General features: G+C 45.8%; 1 protein-coding gene across 4 annotated transcripts in view; it reads left to right on the top strand.

Annotated features, from left to right (window-relative positions):
• Positions 1 to 19660, top strand: part of SPG11 (SPG11 vesicle trafficking associated, spatacsin) — a 251910-nt gene that overhangs the window by 110422 nt on the left and 121828 nt on the right. For all 4 annotated transcript variants that reach the window (XM_078772351.1, XM_078772350.1, XM_078772348.1 and 1 more), the window contains exons 18-19: positions 8258 to 8415; positions 9493 to 9612. In XM_078772351.1, the coding sequence (XP_078628477.1) occupies positions 8258 to 8415; positions 9493 to 9612 (278 nt within the window). The remainder of the gene's footprint in view (positions 1 to 8257; positions 8416 to 9492; positions 9613 to 19660) is intronic.

Genomic DNA, 19660 nt, shown 5'->3' with positions numbered 1-19660 from the left:
ACATCACTTCACCGACGGGGGACCTAGGCGTAACGCTTGTTCTTCTTCTTCTATAAAAGGATGCTTTCGACTTGCTCACCAAATCTATTCATTCCAAATAAAAATTCCATCTCTTACAGTTACAGTGCCTCTTTCATACATTCCCTAAACTCTCCAGAACTCCACCCATGCTTCAGCGTCCTCAAACGTATTTTTGATTCGAAGGTCTCAAGAAACTCATTTTGCAATAAATGTTCCTTTCCCATTAATCGTACACTTTCTAAAATCCAATCTCACCCCTCCCCACCAAATCTTCCCCATCACCCCTTCCCTCAAAAACTTCCCCATCACCCCTCCCCTTCAAAACTTGCCCATCACCCCTCCCCTCCAAATCCACCCCCTTGCCCCTCCACTCCAAATCTTCCCCATCACCCATCTCTTTCAAATATTCCCCCTTGCTCCTCCCCTCCAAATCTTCCCCATCACCCATCCCTTTCAAATCTTCCCCCTTGCCCCTCCCCTCCAAATCTTCCCCATCACCCATCCCTTTCTGATCTCCCCCCTTGCCCCTTCCCTCCTAAACTCCCCCCACACCCCTCCCCTCCGAGACCCTCCCTCACTCCTCCCCTCCTAGACTCCCCTCTAAACCCTCCTCCTCAAAGCGTCCTCCCCGCTTCTTCCCCCTTCCAACTTTCACCTTCATCTCCCTCAACCTTCTGCCTCACTCTTCCCCCTCCTCAAATAACACCTCACTGCGCCTCACCCAATCACCATCAAACCTTTTGTCCGCCCCATTCTTCCCTTTCTCCAGGCTATTCTGAAATCTCTGACACACTTTCAACAGCTCTCCCTACCTCTTCCTCCTCTTCCACATCTTACCCTACCGCTCCCCCCCCCCCCCCCTGTTCTGTATCCGATGCTCCCCCTTCCTCTTCTTTAACAGTATGGACCTCAAACATCCGGGGCCTTCGCTCAAACTTGACTGATCTCTCCATACAGGTTGCTTCTGATAAACCAGACGTGATCTGCTTAACAGAAACTTTCCTCCTTCATGATGTCTCTGATTCCTTGGTATCTCTCCCAGGTTACTCCCTCCTCCGGTATGATAGACCTGAGCCTCATCCTGGAGGGGGAGTTGCTATCTTTATAAAAAAACTCTCTTCCTCACTCACCCTGCACTGCCCTCTCTCCACCTCACCCCCAGGAATACCTTTGGCTACGGCTTCCCCTTCGCTCCCACCTTTTGTTCATATGTGTGTTGTACCGTCCACCAAACAGTGATGACTCCATCTTCATCTCGCTGTCTGATAATATGGACCAACTTCTATCTACCCATCCCAACTCTCTCTTCCTCATATGTGGTGATTTCAATTGTCACCATGCCAGTTGGCTGGGTGTGGGTTCCTCTCTCACCAGCCATGGCTCTTCAGCAAAGGATTTCTGTGACTCACTGGGACTGACACAATCTGTCAATTTCCCGACCCGGATCTCAGTCAACGGAGCATCTTCTCTTCTGGACTTGGTTATGACAAACTTCCCTGAAAATGTCTGCTGCTCTTCTTCTGCTCCAATCGGCTCATCTGATGTGCTTGTTAAAGTGGACATCTCTCTGACCATTCTCAGAGAGCCTCCTCAGCGTCGACGAGTCTGGCATTTCACTCAGGCCAACTGGCACGGTCTTCAAGCAGCCATCAATCATCTGGACTGGTCTCCCATCTCTACCGCCTCTGACATCAACTCATCCTGGGAATTCTTCCAAAGTAAATTGCTCTCTCTCATGCACAGATTTATCCCATCTCGTCTTCAGTTGTCATACCCTTCCGTCCATGGTACACGGAATCTTGTGGTGAGGCTATTGCCCAGAAACAACTTGCTTTCATCTCCTGGAAAGCAAATGCAACGGAAGGAAATCTCATTTCCTTTCACAAAGCCCGAAACAAGTGTGTGTCCACCCTCAGGAGAGCCAGGAAACAATATCTCTCCGTTCTCAGGACAGAACTCTCTTATCTGTCTCCCTCTTCCAAATCCTGGTGGCGTCTGGTCAAATCTGTTTCTGGTGTTTGTTCCCACTCCATCCCCTCCCTCACCTCAAACGGCCACACGGCTGATTCCGCACGTGAAAAAGCTGAATGCCTCAACTCTGTGTTTGCCTCTAAATCTTGTTTCCCAAACCCATCCCTCTCTGTACCCACCGTACCCAGTCGTACCCAGCTGCTCCTGGACTCTGTGTCCTTTCCTCCTGACAAGGTGGAAAAGTTTCTGTCAACCCTCGACTCTGATTCTGCAACTGGACCTGACGGCATCAGCCTACGGGTCCTAATAGTCAGGTTCACTATGTTTTTTCGTTCAAAATCATGGTAGATTAGCAAACCTATACATTTTTGGAAACGTTATTGCATGGAAAATCTGAAAATCAATGTTTACATTTGCCAATTCCGACCAATTCGATTCGACCAATTCGACCAATCGACCAATTCGACCAATTCGACCAATCGACCAATTCCATTCGACCAATCGACCAATTCCATTCGACCAATCGCTTCGATCGACCATTCCACCAATTCAATCGATTCGATTCGATTCGATCGACCATTCGACCAATTCGATTTGCCAATCAATTTGACCGACCTTTGCTTGTGTGGAACGGACTGTGAAAACGATGCGGACTATATTGTCGGATACGACACACAGGACAGTGATTACGAACTCTAAATGGCATATTCTGTAATCGTGTATGTTTGATGCCATTGACTGCCTGTGTATATTTTGTCATTGACTGCCTGTGTAGATGTGAAGTTATACTGACTGCATGTGTATATATTTATATATACTGACTGCATTTATATATATATACTTATTTATATATATATATATATTTATATATATATATATATTTATACATATATTATATTTATATATTTATTTATATATACTGACAGTTATACTGACTGCATGATTTTGCTGACTGCCTGTGTATGTTTGGTGATATGAATTATTGTGACACATTTTGATGTTATTAACTGCCTGTACAAAATGATAACATGTATTTGATTATGCAACTTATCGCGAATATAAAGACAGTATTTTGCAATTCAAAACCTTTGATTCATGTCCTACCATTCCCCATAGCACTAATTTGATACTTTCATTGGATTCCTTGTCCCTGAAAATATAGGTTTAGTATATTTAAAAAAGTTTTTAGGGTAATTAGAGGCAGAAATAGAACAAAATATGTATTTTACAGTGGCCATTTTGAAAATCCAAAATGGCCGCCATACAGGTATCTCTCCAAATGTAAACATTGATTTTTAGTTTCCTTATGCTATAACCTTTCCAAAAATGTATAGGTTTGCTAATCTACCATGATTTTGAACGAAATATAATTTATTGACAGAGTGAACCTGACTATAAAATGCTGTTCTTCCGCTCTTTCACTCCCTCTCTCTGTTCTCTTCACCCTCTCTTTTGCTCAAGGTCATCTGCCATCTGCTTGGAAATCTGCCAACATCACCGCTTTGCACAAAAAAGGTGCAAAAACAGATCCCAGCAACTACAGACCAATCAGCCTTCTCCCAATTATCAGCAAAGTCATGGAATCCATCATTGCTTCAGATATGAAATCTTTCCTCTTCTCCAATGGCTTGATCTCTGATCATCAATTTGGTTTCAGACCTGGTCACTCTACTCTGGACATGCTGCTTCTGCTTTCTCAACAATGGATGGAGGTCCTCAATGCCAAACAGGAAATTAGAGCTGTCTCCCTTGACATATCACGTGCCTTCGATACGGTCTGGCACCCCGCTCTGCTCACCAAACTCTCCTCTTTTGGTATCCATGGAAATCTCCACACATGGCTGGCGGACTTCCTCTCTAGTCGTAGTCAACGTGTGGCCCTGAATGGGTTTCTCTCATCTCCTCTTCCTGTTCAGGCTGGAGTTCCCCAAGGCAGTGTTCTGGGCCCTGTGCTTTTTCTGGTCTTCATCAATGATCTCTCTGACTCTCTTGAAAATCCTCTCTATCTCTTTGCTGATGACTCTACTCTCTGTCGCTCCATTCTTCATCCCTCAGATCGGCAGTCTGCAGCCTCCTCACTCTCTGCAGACCTGGACAAAATCACAGGCTGGGCATACAAGTGGAACATGTCTTTCAATCCTGACAAATCTCACACTCTTACGATGTCTCTCCGAAAAGACCGACTGGACAACCCTCCCATCCACTTTCTGAATAATCCTCTCCAAGAAGTTCTGTCACTCAAGCTTTTGGGTCTCACTATCTGCCATGATCTTTCCTGGGAAAACCACATTTCAAATCTGGCCTCCAAAGCCAGTCGCCGACTGGGCATCCTCAGTCGTGCGAAGTCCTTCCTTGGCACACCTGAGCTCCTCACCACATACAAGGCTTTCATCCGCAGCTCAATGGAATACTGCTCTCCCCTCTGGGCTGGTGCACCTGCCTCACACCTAGCTCGTCTTCACGCTGTTGAAACCAAAGCATTCAGAATCATTGGAATCTCCCGCGATGAAGCTAACTCCATGGGCCTCTCACTCACTCACCGCAGGCAGGTTGGTGGTCTTTCCGTCTTCTACCGACTCCTCTCTGGCCTTGCCCCCCTCCCCCCCCCCCCCCCCAGCTCTCTCTGGGCTCTGTCCAGCAAATATTCCTACAGGTCGCACAAGCTCTGCCTGCAACCCTCTTATGGTTAAACTGCCAAAATCAAGTCTCTCTGCTCACCTTCACTCCTTCATTCCTCTTTTCTCCCACCTCTGGAACAAACTCCCTCACTCTCTTCAATCCCACTCCACCCTCCAGGTCTTTAAAACAGCTGTTCACCACCATCTCTTATCTTCCCCCATCCAAAACATTGATCTTTTCTACCCCCGCTAATTTCACCCCAATTCCACTTTTTTGAAATACCAACTTCTGTCCTGGAAGTCCTTGGTGTCCTTGTGTTTGATACTTCTGCCACCCCCCTCCCTCCAAGCCCTCTCCCTCCCACACATCTCCCTGCTCTTAAATGTTGTGTGCCCTCAAGTGTTTGTGTGCTTCCCCTTCTCTTGTCTTCCGCTCCCTCTTTTTATATATTTTGTTTTTCTGGTTGATTTGTTTGTGAAATAAATGTCAGCTCTTTCACGAGCCTCGATTCAGTATACAAAAAAAACAAAAAAAACACTTGTATGAAGAATGCCAATCTTTGTAACGATCATGTCATGAGCCTTTGTAACTGCATGGACCTAATATTCAGGGAGGCATCTGGTATAAAGTGCATTTGGAATCTAAATCTGTCCGAGTTATCCTTTTTAACCACCATGATCGATGTATTATATAAACACATAAGCAGTGAACATGTTTTTGCTTCAAATACGACGCAGGTTATTTTTTTGGAGTGATAAAGGCAACTCGACAGTTTCCCACGATTTCCACTTTAAAAACTCGACCACACCAGAAGACCTGTCATTTTTTCTTCTGAGCCGGGTATGTGACGTGTTGGCACTCCCTCGCAACACGCAAATGGCAGTTCGAGCCCGAGTGAGCACAGTACCGTATGCGGTGTGCGATCCTTTATTGTCACAGCTACATGATGTACATAAGTGTTGTTTGCTCCTGCAAGAGCATCTTATATCAATCAGCAGTTCTGAAGGTGCTGGTGCCTTGTCGGTGATAATGGGTACAATTCTGCCAGCCTCTACCTTGTATCAATATTCCTCCATAGTTAGCACAGTTTTAGGTGATGCCATGTACTGAATTGCCACAAGTTTCTACACTTATTTATACAAACATACCCGAAAATATTTAGATAAAATGTATGTATATTTTAATTAAATAATTACATTTTAAAAATAAATATGGTCCAGTAATGAGTAACATTTAATTGTTTTTTATTTTTTATTTATTAGAAAGTATTCACAATATTTTATGCAATAAATAAGATTATTTGTGAATCATTATCATCTAAACCCGGAAAATGCATTACCTAAAGTTTTGACCCGTGGGGCTCAACATTGCCATGAAGACTGTTCACTCCCCCAAGGTGGTTTTGCACGATAAGCCTCCATCCCCAACCCATCCACCTCACCCCCTCACACACACACTAGCCCCACCCCCACCATGTGTGTTTGCTTCCATATACCGAGTACACCCTTTCACCCATGGGGCTCACTCACACTTGGCATAAAGGGTGTCTGCTCTCCCAGGTTAGTTTTGCACTTTGCCCCGCCTCCTGCCCCAACTCCCATTAACACCATCGCCCCCGACTGTGTGTTTGTTCTGATTCACCTGTCATGCCTTTTGACCCATGGGGCTCAAACTTTCCATGACGACTGTTTACTCCCACAGGGAAGTTTTGCACTACAAACCACCCCTCCAATCCCCACCAACCCCAACCCCCACCAACCCCCATACCACCCCACCCCGCCTCCCCCCCCCCCCCCAACACCACACCATGTGTGTTTGCTTACATATCAAACTTGCCATGAAGACTGTTTTCTCCCACAGGGAAGTTTTTCACTACAAACCACCCCTCCAACCCCCATACCACCCCACCCCACCCCCCTCTCCCCACACCATGTGTGTTTGCTTACATATCAAACTTGCCATGAAGACTGTTTACTCCCACAGGGAAGTTTTTCACTACAAACCACCCCTCCAACCCCAACCCCCACCAACCCCCATACCACCCCACCCAACCTCCCCCCCCACCCCCACACCATGTGTTTGCTTACATATCAAACTTGCCATGAAGACTGTTCACTCCACTCGGGCAATTTCGCACGAGAACCCCCCCCCCCCCCCCCCCCACGCCTCTGCACTCCCAATGCACACACCTAAATCTATGTGGAATAAATAAATGTACATAGACTACATAAATCTGTATAGACCAGCAGAAATTTCTTTATTTTCACATCATTCAGCCTTGAATAACCCTGCATTTATTTCGCGGATGTCCCAGACTAGGTGTGCAGCGGAACTGCCAATTGTCGATGCACGATGCTGATGGTGTAATCGACACCAGCCTCGCAGCCACGTTAATTAATCCACATAGACTAACGCAAAAGCCCATCATAATGACGGGTGCCCATTCTATATTTTCACATTATTCAGCCTTGAATAACATTACATTTATTTCCCGGATATAACGAACTATGTGTGTGGAATTGCCGACAAACAAATGCCGATACCACAAGGACGTTCAGACAGAGTAGCAGAGGAACATGACAAACATCGGTTGCGGCACCTCAACTGCCGCATGCATAAGCGGGGCCCATTGCAGGAGACACTGGAAGACACTGACAATCGATTTGCATGTACACGTGAGCAGCAGGGTTGCCAAATAATATTTTGGCAGAAGACCATGCCAAGGCGCGGCAGAAGACCCTGCCAAGGCGTGGCAGAAGACCATGCCAAGGCATGGCAGACGACCACACCAAGGCGCGGCAGAAGACCGCGCCAAGGCGCGGCAGACGACCGCGCCAAGGCGCGGCAGACGACCACGCCAAGGCGCAGCAGAGTACATATTTGCTTCTGCATCTATCTTGTCTACCCCATGCATACTCCCATACCCATCATTCCAACCCACAACCATTAATTAAGCAAGTCTCCCTGTATTTTATCCTTCAGCTTTGCTGTTGGTGCCCCCCCCCCCCCCCCTCTCTCTATACTATTCCTTTTGTTCTGTTGCATTCTGATAATTTGGTGTTCTAGCTCTTCCATGAGCCTTGACTTTATGTAGAAAAAGGTATATATGGTACCTGTGATTTGAAGTGTTATCAGTGCCGGATTAAGCCTCGGCTGGCCCTAAGGCACATTTTGAAATTTTAGAGAATGGCTTGAACAATTTAAATTAGATCTCGGGCTCATGGAAATGGACCCCAGACAAAAGATGAACTGATTCATGAACAAAATATTTAATACAAAAAAAGACAAATATTTAATGTGAAAAGAAACTACTTTCAAACTAGTTTAGTCTATACAATTTGCAGTGTATGAATATATGCATGACAAACACGCACAGATTTGGCACTTTGCTTTACAGTTTACTAGACCTTAGATTGTAACCTTGCGCGCTTTTACAACTGCAAACTCTTCAATTACGGAACTGAAGTCCAGTTCTCGGAGCAAATCACTTTCAATGCACAAAAGGGCCATTTTTGTGGCCCGAATTTTTGGCTGGCCCTAAGGCACATGCCTTGTCTGCCAAATGGTTAATCTGGCAATGAGTGTTATTTATACAGCAAACTTTGCACATGCTGGATTCTGATGTGTGCTGCAACCTCGTTGACAGATGCTTCTGATATATTTCGAGCCAGCCTCGCTAATGGACGGCTGCTGTTGTCTAACGAACATGGAAGCATCAATAGCATGCTTTTGGAGGGACACACAATGCTGGCAGCTGCCAGTTTGATGTACTCTCCAGGTGGATTGGATGCAGCCACCTTACAGGCATGACTGTTTTCTGTTTCTTCTTTTTTGGCTGGGAATTTTTTCAGGAAGTTAGTGAAAAAAGGTTTTTTTGATTATCCATATTAAAGAGATTAATCGACCACAGACACGTTCTTCCACTGACTAATTGCTTTGAAAAGGTTTCTATGGAGGAGCTTGTATGTCTATAATGTAGAACAAGGACATCATTTCACTTTTACATGAATTAGAAGATTAGTAGACAATGCTCAACACAACACAGTATATGGAATTGGAACTTGGGATCCTGACATCAATGAGTTATGTACTTAGATGGTAATGCCAAACATGCCAGGTTGCTGTAGTTTGTGGGATGATTTATAAATGAGCATGATCTCCAATGGTGAATTGGCAATTTAAAATCTGCTTGCTGTATCAACCTTTCACACTTGTTAATGCTGTGACTGTTCTACTACTTGATCATCCTTTCATAGGAAACGTCAATTTGGCCTACTTTTACCTCCGTACATTTGGCATTAAATATCTAATCAGTGTACAAGCCACAGAATAACGTTACAAGAAAAAGTGTCCTTGAACCCTGGACACCTCAACTTACTCACTGTTCATTTCATAATAATGTATTCTAATCACTGGCTGTAGTGTTAACAATTTTCCAGAAGGGGGGAAAAAAAGGCAAAAGATTCCATTTGGGCTGTTGCAAATCTGCTCACAACAAATTACCTGTGTCCACAATGCATTATTGTCTTTGTTAACCGATTCCTTGCATTCAGTGCTGGCCTGGGAGAAAGTTAATCTCCAAAATTTCCATTAGAATCAGGCCATTGATTTACATGTGAAAGACTTGATGAAATATGACAACAAAAGCTTACTTTTTAACAAATATCCATAAAACCTCCTCTCCCCACACAATACTTGAGGCTGCAAGGCCGCATACATCATAAAAAATCCTAATTTAAAATCCTCTTTGCAGTTTCATTTTCATCCGTTTGAGATCACAATACAAGATGTCTTGTGACCAATGATCGGTGGACCCTTCAGGGATTTATCTTGTTCCTTGCGTGTTGAATATTCCCTTTTATGTGCGTGTGTCATATTCAGGCAGATGAACAACTTCTGAAACCTGCCCTCGCTCCATATCCTTGTTTGAAGGCCGCACTCTTCCCACAGACATCTGGCACACTGTGTGCGCCTGACATATCTTTGTACCATTTGCTGCAGGTGACTCGTGCATTTGTTTTTCAGGCGGTGCAACATTATGCAGTTGGATATACCATTAGTCTTTGAGGTCCTACATTATAGTCAGATAAGACGACATCTCAATAATATTCCAGGATCCTGTTATTTTAGAAAATTGTGGTTAATCATTACTTGACCGGATACAATCTTGAGGCTTCATTAATTGGTGCAAATGCACAGACACCCTTTTTATTTGAGCATGCAATTACATTAATGCCTTGCCCTGGTGTTGGGCTAGCGGCTAGGGTGCCGGCTTAGGATCCTAGGATCCTGGGTTCGAATCCCGGTCAATCGCTGAATGAACACCAGGGAGGTTGACTCAGCCTGTCATCCTTCCGAGGTCGGCAAATTGAGTACCAGTTCACTGGTAATTCCCTGCTTGTCGTTAAAGGCGGCAAAATGGGTTGGCGTCAGGAAGGGCATCCGGCCGTAAAACATTGCTTCAAAAAGGGGACCGAAAAACAACAACAACCACAGTTCCCGAAAAAGGCCAACCCCCGCTTGCGGGGAAAAATGGCCTCTAAAGGTGGTTTTTCTAAAGGTGGTTTTAGTGCTCAGGATGCGTTCTTGAAAAAGAGAGTGCCATTCGAAAATGCACTAAAAGTGGTCATTAAACCATTGTTGATATATGGATGTGTTCCCGTTGTCATTATCTCTTACTCACGAATAGTATGTGAGGGCTTCATTGGGGTATCACTAGTAGTGTTAATAATAATACAGGTGGTAAACATATTATTTTGTCAATAAAATGACATTTTTAAAATGTAATAACATCAATAAGTATTAAGAAAAACATAAAATATTGTTGTGGGAATGCCTTATAGGGGGTAGCTTTGTATAGTATAGCGATAGTTATTCCCCATATTGCATGTATTAGAATGAGCATGAGGCAGAGATGTCAACAAGTCACCTGAGCCAATTCTCAAGTACAGGGTGTTTCAACAAAAGTGGACTATGTGAATGTTTTATTGTAGAAAAATTACAAAAGGTAGCAAGTTGCAGTCTGCAGCCTCCTCACTCTCTGCAGACCTGGACAAAATCAGACTGGTCAAACAAGTGGAACATGTCTTTCAATCCTGACAAATCTCACACTCTTACTATGTCTCTCAGAAAAGACCGACTGGATAACCCTCCCATCTACTTTCTCAACAATCCTCTCCAAGAAGTTCTGTCACTCAAGCTTTTGGGTCTCACTATCTGCCATGATCTTTCCTGGGAAACCACATTTCCAAGCTGGCCTCCAAAGCCAGTCGCTGACTGGGCATCCTCCGTCGTGCGAAGTCCTTCCTTGGCACACCTGAGCTCCTCACCACATACAAGGCTTTCATCCGCATCTCAATGGAATACTGTTCTCCCCTCTGGGCTGGTGCTCCTGCCTCACACCTAGCTCGGCTTCACGCTGTTGAAACCAAAGCTTTCAGAATCATTTGAATCTCCCGCGATGAAGTTAACTCCGAGGGCCTTTCACTCACTCACCGCAGGCAGGTTGGTGATCCTTCGGTCTTCTACTGACTCCTCTCCGGCCTTGCTCCCCCAGCTCTCTCTGTGCTCTGTCCCCCAAATATTCCTACAGGTCGCACAAGATCTGCCAGCAACCCTCTCATGGTGAAATTGCCAAAATCAAGACTCTCTGCTCACCTTCACTCCTTCATTCCTCTTTACTCCTGCCTCTGGAACAAACCCCCTCACTCTCTTCAATCTCACTCCTCCCTCCAGGTCTTTAAAACGGCTGTTTACCACCATCTCTTATTTTCCCCTATCCAAAACCTTGATCTCTTCTACCCCCGTTAATTCACCCACAGATCCACTTTTTTGGAAATACCAACTTCCTTCCTGGACGTTCTAGCAGTGTCCATGTGTTTTATACCTCTCCCACCCCTACCCCCCGCCTTCCCCATGCCTCCTCCCCCAAGCCCTCTCCCTCCCACAGATCTTCCGATGTCCCTGTTCTCTGCTGTTGTGCTTGTGTGCTTCCCTCTCTCTCCCCATCTTGTCTCCCACTCCCTTTATTGTATGTTTTGTGTGTCCAGTCTTTTTTTTTGTGATTGATGTTCGCTCTTACACGAGCCTCGATGTTGTATACAAAAAATAAAAAAGTTCAGTGATAAATTGATGGAAATCATACACCATGCCATTTTCAAATCGGTCAATATACTGCTTGTAATTGACATTTTCAATGTGTGCTCCGCCTGTTCAAACATGCTTTTCCTGACTCAAATTTTCCACAACTCATCTGCCTGATGGTAGTCCTCCACCTCCTGCCTCAAGACAGCCAGGGTTTGAGGTTTTTTGGTGTAAACTTGACCTTTGGCAGCACCCCAAAATATAATAATTCAATAGATTCAAATCTGGGCTGAGGGGCACCCACTCATGCACTGTGCCCAGGCTGATGACACAATTTCCAAACAGCTGGTGGGGCAAGTCCATGGTTTCACCTGCAGTATGCTGTCGGCCACAATCCTGCATGAACCATGCAAGTCTGAGTTGCTTTGGAGACAGTAGTTGAGTGAGATAAGCATGGAATCACAATATGACCTCGTGGTTGCACTCGCCGTTGACAGTCACTATCTTACAATTGGTGTCCTTGAACCAATATGGTCCCAGCATACCCCATCTGACATTCAATGCACAGAATCAAGTGGACTTGGTGCCCTTGAGACACATCTCGGACACCTCCTCAGGAGGCTCAGCACCCCAGCAGATGTGATTGTTGATAGCCCCATTCAAAGCGAACTGTGCTTCATCACTGAACCACAAGGAGTTGATCCAATTTGGGTACCTTTCCATTCAGTCACTGAACCAATCACACATTGTTACTCGTCTTCCCATGTCATTCAGAGTTAGTTTATGCCTTTCAGATATGATGTAGGGCAGACAGCGAAAGAGAGGTGTGATGTGATGGGGGTGAGTTGCTTGAAGGATGAAGTGGGACAAATCGTTGTGGACCCAGATGGAATTAAAGGAAGATGGAAGAGATATATGGAAATGCTGTTGAATGCAGAGAATGAATGGGACGGCAACATAGAGAGTAACCCAGTTTTAGGACCGGCAGAGAAGATAACCGAGAAGGAAGTTGAGGAAGCGATAAAAGCAATGAAGAGTAGAAAAGCGGGAGGGCCGACGGGAGTTGTGGGAGATATGTTGAAGGCAGCGGGAAATTGGGGTGTGAAGAGAATGACAGAGATCTGCAATCTGGTGGTGAAAGAAGGCCACATTCCAGTGGATTGGGAACTGAGTACCCTCGTCCCTCTATACAAGGGGAAAGGTGACCCTCTGGACTGTGGCTCTTATTGAGCGATAAAGTTATTGGAGAGAAGGTTTTTTTAATGATTATTCGGATTGGTGGAGTCTGAAGAACCAGTCTCCGAAGATCTCTGAGTTTTTTCAAACTGGTTGAATGAGTGATTTTTATATTGCAGGCACCTGCAACTCACCACAGGTAAGTTCAATTCCAAAGTAAAGGAGAATCACCTGCTTGAAATCTAATTATTTCTAACAACTTATATGAGGTGCCAATAATTTTGCCCAGGCCATTTTAGGATTTCTGTGTGGAATAAGAGACCTCCGCTTCTGGTCTGGTCTGGAGAGGACGCTGGCGTTACTTGTTCGCCGCTTCTCCGACGGCCATTGTACATAGTTTGCTTTTCTGGTGGTCGTGGTGGATTTTTGACCGTTGGGTCTGCACTCTGCTCGGTCCTGGCTCTGCTCCTGGCTTCGCCTGCCCGGCTCCTCCTGCCCGGCTCCTCCACAGTTTCCTCAGGCCCGCTCCCGTTGTTTGTGGCCGTTGTTTGCGGCGGTGGCTGTTTGCCGCTGTGGTCTTGATTAGCGGCTGCGGTCGTTTGCCGCTGCGTTTGCCGCTTTGCCTCCTCGACCTTGGCCTCGTACTCGTCCCTTCGCTCCTGCCTGGCATGGCTCTGAGGTACTCTGCCGCAAGGCTTCTTCTGCTCAATACTCACTCCACCCCATCATGCATCTCTGCAAGCAAGTACCACGGACTCCTGCGACGACCCAGATACATTCATAGAGGCTCCGGTCGTAAGTTTGTTTACTTACAAACAGGTCACTCCATTCCCGTACTCTGGTCGGCTCAGCGCACTCCCACTCATCGTCCCAGCGCACCGGGTCACAGCAACGCACACGATCGCACCTCCTGTCTGCAAACCCTGGCTAAATCACCTGAGTTCATCCCCACCGTACAAAACAACATCAAGCTCACCCTGTTTGATACCCGGTCCCTCAACAACAAAAGCCTCATCCTGAACGACTACATTCTGGATAATAAACTGGACTTTCTCTGTCTCACTGAAACCTGGCAACAACCTCTGGACTACTTCTCACTCAACCTCACTACACTCAATGGATATTATTACATCAATAAACCACGCTTGGAGGGCCGAGGTGGTGGAATTGCCGTAATTCACCGACAAGACATCAAGACCAGCCTCATCTCCATCTCATCTGCTCCATCATTTGAACACCTGGCTTTTAAACTCTCTGGTCTCACACACAGTCAGTCATGGCTGTCGTCTACCGCCCTCCCAAACCACACCCATCATTCCTGTCTGACTTCTCCTACTTTCTGACCCAGCTCTGTTCCCTCTCCCCCTCAATCCTCCTCCTCGGTGATTTCAATATCCACATGGACTCCACTGACTCCACAATAACCACTAACTTCACTGATTTACTCACCTGCTTTAACCTCACTCAACATGTCAACTTTCCTACCCATAACCGTGGTCACATTCTGGACCTTGTCTGCTCTACTGGATTAATTTTGCACCATCTCTCTGGCTCCGACCTCACCCTCCCTGACCACTTAGCCATCACTATGACCATCAACATCCCCACCCCAGCACCAAGGCATTATCGCACTATCAACTTCCGTAAGCTAAACGCTCTTTCACCTACCTCATTCTCATCCACCCTCTCTGAAAAAATGTCCATTTCTCCCTTCGTTGACCTCCACACCCCTTCTGACCTCACTGACTACTACAACCACACTCTCTCCTCCTGCCTTGACCAGCTTGCGCCTATAAAAACCAAAACAGTTTCTTTCACCCATTCTGCTCCCTGGTTTACCCCTGAACTCTGCCTGATGAAAACTCGTGCTCGCCAACTTGAAAGACTCTGCAATAAAACAGGTCTCACAATTCACTCCCAAGCCTACAAGGACCACCTACAACACTACAAAGATGCCCGCTCTGCCTACTACTCTCAAATTATCCACTCTGGCTCCGGAAACCCAAAAGCACTCTTCTCTACAATAAACAAACTCCTCAGCCCCCTGAACACCACCACCCAGTCATTCACAGTAGACAACTGCATCTCCTTCCTTTCATTCTTCAAATGCAAAATTGACAACATCTACAACAGCTTAACCACCACCGCAGCCGCTCCCCCTCAAACCACCTGCCCCCCCTTATCCTGCCAACCCCTGTCTCAATTCTCCCCAGTCTTCCCTACTGACCTCTGAACTCCTCATAGGAATGAAAACTGCCACCTGCACTCTTGACCCCATCCCCTCCAGCTTTGTCAAGGCCTCCCTTCCTGCTCTCTCTCCACTTATCACTGCAACAATAAACTCCTCCCTGTCTACAGGCATCGTCCCACCATCCCTCAAAATTGCTGCTGATACCCCCATTCTGAAAAAACCTGGACTCAACCCTGACACCCTGAATAACTTCAGAGCCATCTCCAACCTACCCTTTCTGTCAAAAGTTTTGGAACGCACTGTAGCCACTCAACTCGAACATCACCTCTCTGCCAATAACCTGTATGAAACATTCCAATCTGGATTCCGCTCCAACCACAGTACTGAAACTGCTCTCCTCAAAATCACCAACGACCTTCTCCTCTCCTCTGACGCTGGCAACCTCAACATTCTCATCCTCCTCGACCTCAGCGCCGCCTTTGACACCATCAATCACACCATCCTCCTCACCCGACTTGAAACCACCTTTAACATTATCGGCACTGCCCTCTCTTGGATCAAATCATACCTCTCTGACAGATGCCAGTTCATCTCCATCAATAACTGCAAATCCCCCACTGCTCCCCTCCCCCAAGGTGTCCCCCAAGGTTCAGTTCTTGGCCCCCTCCTCTTCATCCTGTACCTGTCCCCCCTTGGTCACTTAATCCGCCGTCATGGTCTCCAATTCCACTGCTTCGCCGATGACATCCAGCTTTTCATCTCCACCAAGTCCATCTCCACCGCCACTCACTCTATCCTGACAAACTGCATCACTGAAATAAAATCCTGGCTTCAAATCAACTTCCTCAAACTTAACTATGATAAATCTGAAATAATCATCATTGGCCCAAAAACGCTCACCAAATCCACCCATAACTTTGCCCTCAACATCGACGGTTTCCCAGTATCCACCTCCCCTCACATCTGGAATCTTGGCATCATCTTTGACCAAACCCTCTCCTTCAACAAATACACTAAACAGATCACAAAGACAGCCTTCTTTCACCTGAAAAACATTGCCCGTCTCCATCCAGCCCTCTCCTCCACGGCTGCAGAAACCCTCATCCACGCCTTCATCACCTCCCGTCTGGACTACTGCAACAGCCTCCTCTATGGTTCACCCTCAATAATCACCAATAAACTCCAATACATTCAGAACTCCGCTGCCCGTCTACTCACCCATTCCCGGACCCGTGACCACATCACCCCTGTCCTTTACAAGCTTCACTGGCTCCCCATCCCCCAGAGAATCCAGTACAAAATCCTCCTCTTGACCTACAAAGCCCTCCATAACCTGGCCCCATCCTACCTGGCTGACCTCCTCTCCAGACACACTCCCACCCGCAACCTCCGCTCTGCTGGTACCAACCTCCTGACCCCCCCCCCCCCCATCCGGACCAAATTCAGATCCTGAGGGGACAGGGCCTTCTCCATCGCTGCTCCCACCCTCTGGAACTCATTACCTCACACCATCAGAGACTCCTCCTCACTCACCACATTCAAAACATCACTCAAGACCCACATGTTCAACACTGCATTCAACATTTAACCCACAGCATTTAACCCCTGACTATCTCTTCTCCTTCTCCTTCCTTTTGCTTTGATTATTTACCTATTGATTTTTGTCTTTTTGCACTTGTTTTTTGTACTCTGTCAAAGCGTCTTTGGGCTTCTTGAAAAGCGCGATATAAAATAAATGTATTATTATTATTAATAAGCTAAGATTGTGTTTTTTTTCAACTGTTTTTGTTTTGTTCCACTGCAAACCAAAGAAATACATATGTGGATACCAAAAGATTTTTTAATTTCAACAATTTCCTGGAAGAAATGGTGCATTATTTGAAAAACGAGCTGGGGTGCCTATATTTTTTGGCAACGACTGTACATGCGCAGAGAGTGAACGAAGTGAAGTGTGCATGCGGAGTGTACCAGCAAGCTACGCAGTGACGCTCTGTCTCGACGGTATAATGGTAACAATGTCCACTCAAACGTGTGTGTGTGTGTGTGTGTGTGTGTGTGTGTGTGTGTGTGTGTGTGTGTGTGTGTGTGTGTGTGTGTGTGTGTGTGTGTGTGTGTGTGTGTGTGTGTGTGTGTGTGTGTGTGTGTGTGTTTTATTTGTTCATTTTAGCCGCCATCATGACAAAGCGTGCCAAATAACTGCATAAAAGGTCAGGGTAGGGTTACCCCCACCTACAGATTGTCACGTCACCTCCAGGGATACTCTGGATACCAGCGATGTCATAACAATGCCACCGCTTTTCTCACCGTATTCAGCGGGGCATTTCCTCAAGAGGAATGTCATCCTCCCCATGGATGCCAACCAAAGGGGGATTTGTCCGTGCTCTAACTTTTCAAGCAAGGAAGCAGCACGTACCATTTTTATAAAGTCTTTGGTATGACTTGAACCGGTCCAAACCGGATGGGTGTTTTTTAGGAGACACCATCTCCTTACTGGATGGCCGTTGGCACCATACGGGAGCTTATCCGCTCTTTGCCAGGTATTGTTTTTGGTCCTGGCGGGTGTCACAGTCACCCTCTCCACCAGCAAAGCCAGTGAGGCGTGTCTGTTTAGGCGCCAACAACCCGATCATGCGGCAGGTAGCACTGGGTTACATGACCTGACCAAAAATAAAAATGTATTTTTTGTTGCGTATTTTTGTTATGTAGTTTTGTTATGTGGTTTTGTTATGTAGTTTTGTTATGTCGTTTTGTTTTGTCGTTTTGTAGTTCTGTTATGTAGTTTTGAAGTTTTGATGTTATGGAATGTTGATGTTGTTTAGAAATGTTTTGTTGTTTTGATGAAATACTACATACGATGTATTGTGCAGTGGGAACTCTGTGTATCCTTGTGAATCCCCCTTCATCCCACCCTTCATCCCTCCTCCCAAATTCCCAGTCCTTCCACCCTCCCCCCCCCCCCCCTCCCGAGAGTTTCCTTTTAAATCCATCTTGTCTACCCCATGCATCCTCCCCTGTCCCTCATTACTCCCCAGACCCATTGGTTGTCCAAGTCTGCCTCTATATTGGCCTTCAACTGTGTTGTTGGTATTTCCCTACTCTTTCAACTATTCCTTTTGTGCTGATGTGTCCTGATCTGTTCACTGTACTAATACTAGCTCTTCCACAAGCGCTGACTATGTACAGTGCCTTCAGAAAGTACAGTCACGTGAAAAAGTAAGGACACCCCATGTCAAGTTTTGACTTTTTCAACATACAGCTATTTGATCTTCATTTCAACAATATTGACAGATAAAGGTGATATAATATAACAAATATCATGAAACATTTACATTTTGTAGTCAATTGTATAATTTAAATGATAATAAATGCAAATTTCGCATGGGGAAAAAGTAAGTACACCCTTGGCTCTAATAGGTGGTATTTCCCCCTTTGGCAAAAAACAACCTCAAGTAGTATAGGTGTTTCTTATAACTGTCTACCAGTCTCTGACATCGATTGGGAGAAATTTTTGCCCACTCCTCCATGCAGAATTCTTTCAGCTGTGCGATGTTTGAGGGGTTTCTTGCATGCACAGCTCGTTTCAAATCCCCCCACAACATCTGGATGGAATTTTGATCCGGGCTTTGACTTGGCCATTCCAGAACCCTCCATTTCTTTCTTTTCAGCCATTCCTTGGTGGATTTACTGGTATGTTTAGGGTGATTGTCATGTTGCAAGGTCCACCTTCGGTTGAGCTTCAACTTTCGGACAGATGGCCTCACATTATCCTCAAGCACCCTCTGGTACAATGAAGAATTCATAGTGGATTCTATGATGGTGAGCTGCCCAGGCCCTGATGCAGCAAAGCTGCCCCAAACCATAATATTTCCACCACCATGCTTTACAGTTGGTATCAGGTTCCTGTGGTCAAATGCTGTCTTTGGTTTTCACCAAACATGTCTTCTGGTACTGTGGCCAAATAGCTCTACCTTTGACTCATCTGTCCAGGGCACATTGTTCCAGAAGTGCTGGTCTTTGCCTAGGTGTTCATTGGCAAACTTTAGTCTTGCCCTGATGTTCTTTCTGGACAGCAAAGGTTTCCTCCTGGCAGACCTCCCATGTAGATCAAATTTGTGCAGCCTCTTTCTAATGGTAGACTTGTGCACTTTGACATCAACAGTGGCAAGAGCTACCTGTAGGTCCCCTGATGACATTCTGGGGTTCTTTGAGACTTCTTTCAGCATCTTGCGGTCTGGTCTCGGCTGAACTTGCTGGGGTGGCCTGGCCTGAACAAGTTGGCAGTTGTTTGGAATCTTCTCCACTTGTAGATGATCTTCCGGACAGTCGAATGATTGATTTCAAATTGTTTGGAGATCTTTTTAAATCCCTTCCCAGACTCGTAGGCATCTATAACCTTCTTTCTGAAGGCCTCAGAGAGCTCTTTTGATCTCGGCATGGTGACGCCGCACACTCCAACAACAAAGAGCAAACCAAACTAAATGTCTGAGGTTTAAATAAGACAGGTTCCTCCAAGATCCTCTCTAACAATGTTCTAATCATTTGTGCCTGAGCTGGTGCACCTGATTCTAATTTTAGGTATTTGAAGTAGTGATAAATGTA

This window comes from Myxine glutinosa, chromosome 2 (assembly GCF_964187855.1).
Source record: "Myxine glutinosa chromosome 2, kmMyxGlut1.1, whole genome shotgun sequence".
Taxonomy (NCBI): domain Eukaryota; kingdom Metazoa; phylum Chordata; class Myxini; order Myxiniformes; family Myxinidae; genus Myxine; species Myxine glutinosa.
This window is presented reverse-complemented; position numbering and strand designations above follow the sequence as displayed.